This window comes from Contarinia nasturtii, unplaced genomic scaffold (genome assembly GCF_009176525.2).
Source record: "Contarinia nasturtii isolate CC-2019 unplaced genomic scaffold, AAFC_CNas_1.1 Cnas_scaffold_5675, whole genome shotgun sequence".
Classification (NCBI taxonomy): Eukaryota; Metazoa; Arthropoda; class Insecta; order Diptera; family Cecidomyiidae; genus Contarinia; species Contarinia nasturtii.
In genome coordinates, this window is record NW_022202946.1 from 1 (window position 1) to 5,182 (window position 5,182).

General features: G+C 30.4%; 1 protein-coding gene across 2 annotated transcripts; it reads left to right on the plus strand.

The window, feature by feature from the left end:
- Positions 1–1,572: 1,572 nt before the first annotated feature.
- On the plus strand, positions 1,573–4,775 carry LOC116351544 (putative ankyrin repeat protein RF_0381). 2 transcript variants are annotated; one of them, XM_031783666.1, is made up of 16 exons: positions 1,573–1,808; positions 1,936–2,011; positions 2,109–2,118; positions 2,194–2,231; positions 2,291–2,389; positions 2,460–2,555; positions 2,681–2,779; positions 2,861–2,959; positions 3,043–3,141; positions 3,251–3,349; positions 3,415–3,513; positions 3,577–3,675; positions 3,844–3,942; positions 4,017–4,115; positions 4,251–4,349; positions 4,413–4,775. In XM_031783666.1, exons 2-16 carry the CDS (start codon positions 1,972–1,974, stop codon positions 4,478–4,480), a joined length of 1,242 nt encoding a protein of 413 aa, XP_031639526.1. In that variant the 5' UTR covers positions 1,573–1,808; positions 1,936–1,971; the 3' UTR covers positions 4,481–4,775. The 2 variants fall into 2 exon arrangements, with proteins under 2 accessions (XP_031639526.1, XP_031639525.1); XM_031783665.1 differs by having other exon boundaries at positions 1,574–2,011.
- Positions 4,776–5,182: the final 407 nt, after the last annotated feature.

Genomic DNA, 5,182 nt, shown 5'->3' on the forward strand with positions numbered 1-5,182 from the left:
AACCCCCCAATACACATTTTTGAGTGTTTAAGTATACATTAAATATCACTTTTGGAAGAAAAATTGAATTTTTCCCATGGATGGCCATGGGCATCACACCAGACATGACACTTTACTCTGTCAACCAAAGTCGCTCAAAATCTAATGGTTTCTATTCCTCGGCACCCCCAATCATCCTGTGAAGTCAGATTTTGAATTACTTTTCTTCTTTGAAAGTTATCGTGTTAACAAATTTTTGCGTACAGCGTACAGCGTACAGCGTACAGGGTACCACGCACATACATTCGGACATCGAAAAAACGCTAGATTCGTGTTCCCCGGCTCCTAAAACACCCAGAAAACATGTTTTTTGAGGGTGTTAATTTTTCGACCGATTCCAATACTTTACCTTACACACTAGGTGTGTGCGGAAAAGTAATATTCCTCACCAATATTGGATATATTTTATAATATATTTTGTTTATTTTATCTTTTATTAGTATTTTGAATAGTTTTTTTATTCGTCGCTAAATTATTGTTGTAGTGCAAAAAATACATTTTCAACTTATTTACCATTTATTTTATTCAACGTTTTGAATTTTAATTCTTTCAAAATGACAAAAAGAAAGGGGAAAGACGATGACAATAACAATGGTAGTGGCGAAGAAGGAGAAGAAGATGAATATAAAATTACTGTTAAAATCAATTCGATTGCCAGCGATGATGTTCACTTTGGATAAAATAAAAAAGTTGAATGCCCCATAAATCCGCAAATTTGAGAAAACCATAAAAAAACTTGGCTATTTAAAGATATAAATGGAAATCATTACAAACTCGCTCCAGTGGCGAAAAATTGGAAATAAATAATAATAATAATAAAATTCTAAAAATGATATAATAGTTTTTTCTATATTAAAATTTTCCAAATAACGAATCTATTCGAATATTTATCATTTTCGAGATTTTCATTTTTTTCCGACAGTCGTGGAACTTTGAGAAACTTATTTTTCTGCGAATAAAACTGGTTTTGTAAATATCCGTTTGGGATCAGATTCGTTTGAGACGCAGAAAAATGTAAAATAAACGATAAACCGTGATGGTTGACCTTAATAACATGTGTTAAATGTTGTTACACTGAGATGTACATGTCAGTCGAGATCTCATTTTAAATTCTTAATATTTTTTTAACTCTATCAATTATCAAAAAAGAAACTTCCTTCGAGATAAGGAACGAATGACGTTTGTTAAACATGAATGAATGTTCAACATTTTAAATCATTTCAAAACAATGACACGTTTCAGTTAAAAAATGCGATAATTTATACTGTAAGTGATGTCATGCCTATTCTCCCTTTCAATACAAAATAGAATAATTGAATATTTAAATGACAGTATTTCATTTTGTTTTTCACTGTAAGCACCCATTCGGCAGATGCTTTACTTTCAGCTCGACGCATGTTTCTTATCTAATATATTCATCCGCTTTCTTTATCAAAGAATTTCCTTGATAAAGAATGAGTCAACTGGTTTTTTTATTTTTTATTTTTTTTTTTAATAATTTCACAACTCTCTGATTGAGCTTGCTCATCATTTTTCATTGCCCTTGAGATAAAAATGAGGGTTCGGTCGACATAACAGCATAGTTGTTGTTCGACTTCTGAGCTAAACATAATTTAGTGAAAAAATATATTTCTTTCAAAATTAAAACATTACTCAATACGTTCAATTTAGCGGCTAAATATTTGTATTGGCAAAAGTGTGCTAGTTGGTAAAGTCCTTATTCGAAATCAATGATCAAAGACGATCCGTTTTTTCGTTAACCGAAGAAAGTAATTTTTTTTTTGAAAATTTGTGGTATTGAATAAATTCTTAATTTGTTAAATTCAACAAGTTATATTGCTGCGGTAAATACAGAAAATTTGGAGTTTGATAAACGGACTTTTCGCTCGTTTTTAGTTGTTGACATCAATTTTTTCGTCTCAAATTCGAACAATGTCAGATGTTAAAAAGTCAGCTGTTATCAACATGATAGGTAAAAAGCAATTATAAAATAAATGCTATTATTATCTCCTTGCAAAAATGCATTTTTGATAAAATTGAATTTTTTTACACAATCCTCAACCATGCAGCAAATCTTTTGTAAGTTTAACTGACTTTGAAAAAATTCAACCATTTTGAATAACCAAATTATCATATTGTGTGAAAATATTGCAGAAATCGAATGCCAAAAATTCATCGTGCTGTTCATAGTGGTGAGTATTGAGTGGTTTTTGTTGATGAAATCCTTTAAATCGTTTATTGTTTGAAACAGGTAATGTCCGAAAAGTCGAAAAATTATTGAGAAGTGGGACAGACATTAATCTTCAAGACGATGCTGGATTTACTCCTTTAATTATTGCATCTACATATGGTAATTTTCTAATTGTAAACAGTGTCATAATAAAAATGATGTTTTCATTGAAATTTGAATTGGTTTTTAGGTCAAGTGCGTGTTGTTGAAGTACTGCTTGCAAAGGGTGCCGACGTGAATATAAGTTCGCATGGATACGCACCAATACATATCGCCGCTGAGCATGGTAATTTTATCAATTTTGTTTTATTATTTTGTAACAAAATACTTCCCAGTAGAAATTATTTTCATTTTTGTCACACCGTAGAAATATTCTAATGAATAACCGAAAATATTTGAATTTTTCTTTAGAAAAACCTTATATAATTGAGTTATTGATAAAGAACGGTGCCGATATTAATTCAAAAAATAAAGAAGGAGAGAGCGCAATTTATTTGGCATCTTACTATGGTGATGAAAATGTTCAGAATAATATTTGACATATGTATGATCTAAACTCATAAATGAACATAAAAATATAATTGAATCTAGATCATATGCGTGTTACTGAGGTGCTGATCGCAAATGGTGCCGATGTAAATATAACAGGAGATTCCACATGGGCGCCAATACATAGACCCGCTCTAAAAGGTGATCTTAAATTCAACACAATTGAGTTGAAAACCAAATATTCGAAAATATTTCTTAATTTTTTCTTCAAATAATTTTTGTAGGTCGCGAGGAAATGGTTGAATTGTTGCTTAAACATGGAGCAGATGTAAACATTCAAAACAACGAAGGAACAAATGCTATACTTTTGGCCTCATTTAGTGGTATTGTAATCAAGATTTTTTTTTTTTCACAAAACTCACTTTACTGATTGCTTGTCACATTTTCAAATCAGAAAGAATAACAGAATTGTTTGAATATCATTTCCATCAGGTCGAAAAAGTATGGTTGAGTTATTATTGAAGAATGGCGCCAATATGAATGTTCGTGATAAGGATGAATGTACACCATTACATGTCGCAATTCTTAGGGGTAATTTAAAATCCATTTTTTAAGTGTGAAGGACATTTTTCTTATTGAGACTTTATCAAATAAAGGCCACGTGGATACTGTTGAAATACTGCTTAAAAATGGTGCCGATGTCAATACTCGAGATTCAGAGGGACTTTCTCCAATACAATCTGCAGTTAGTGAAGGTGAATTTGAAGTAAATCAGTTTTTAAACGAATGCCAACATTTAAATATGTTCATTTCAATAGGTCACGGGCGAATTGTTGAATTGTTGGTTAAATATGGAGCCGATGTAAACAGTCAAAGTAACACGGGAGCATCTGCCTTACTTTTGGCTTCACATTTCGGTAGTGTAATCGGAACTATTTTTCTTATAAATTGAAACTAACGAACTTTTTCTGCTGCTTTCTTGGCATAAAATTATTATTTGTTTCACAAAACTCATTTTACTGATTGCTTGTCACATTTTCAAATCAGAAAGAATAACAGAATTGTTTGAATATCTTTTCCATCAGGTCGAAATAGAGTAGTGGAGTTATTGATAAAGAATAGTGCCAATGTGAATATCACCAATATGAAAGGATATACACCAGTACATCTCGCAACTCTAAAAGGTGATTTAAAATTCAATGCAATAATTAAATTTGAAAGAAAATATATGTCTAATTGAAAACTTTATCAAATAAAGACTATGTGGATACTGTTGAAATATTGCTAAAAAATGGTGCCGATGTTAATACCCGAAATGCAGAAGGATTTAGTCCACTACATGATGCTGTTCGTAAAGGTAAAAATAAATTCGAAATGTCAAAATATTTCACAAAATTTGAATTCATTTCGTTAGGTCATAGACAAATTGAATCATTACTTGAAAATGAAACAAATTTGAATTTCTTATTTGGAATATTTAATTGCTTTACAGGTTTTAAAAAGATTGTGAATATTTTATTGAAGAATGGCGCTGATACCAACTTAAAAACTAAAGACAATGAAACCTCAATGGATATTGCTATTAAAACAAGTATTTAAAACAACTGTGTTTATTTTTATCATGAACAGTTTACATGGATTTATTTTCTCTTAGGAAATGACAAAATCGTTGAACTCTTAAATACCGTTCAAACTCGACCATCAGAAATGTCGAGTGAATAGATTGCTGCCCCGCAAAAATTCCGTACAAATACGATTCATATGGAATAGGAGCGTCCTCGAACTACTGAAAGTGTAATAAGCGACAATAATTCCATCGGTAATTGTGCTGTTATTCTATGAATATTTCTCATTTGAAGTCTTGTTTGAAGTTTCTCCCTTGTAAAAATCTCCTGAGAGTAGTCAATGTTGTTAGACGAAATTCCAATAATCGCAATGAAACTCAATCGATCTTTTATATTGATACATTTTTATTGGAATGTCAAGATTTTGTCCAAAATATATTTTTGTTTAAAATTAATTGAATGTGAATTAAAAAACAAAGAATATTGTTTTTTTTTTTAATAAATGATTTTTTCACATCAAGAAAAGTGTTGTACACGGACATCGAATATCATACAAAAAAAAATTCATGAAGGAATTCGTCGTCTGATTTTAATTTTTGTTTTATTTATACAGCTTTTTGAAATTCCCATCCAATAAAAGTGACAGTTTGTTTTATGATTTGTGACAGTTCGTCGCTTTAAATATTGAAAGTATAACCTATAGATGTCCTATTAACATCGAAATATTAACATATCTTATTACTAAATACGAAAAATCCTTTATCGTAAAAAATCCAGAACGTAATTTAGATGATAAGGAATGCGAGTTTTTCCATTCTGATTTCACCAGATGATACAGAAAATGTGATAGTATTTGTAA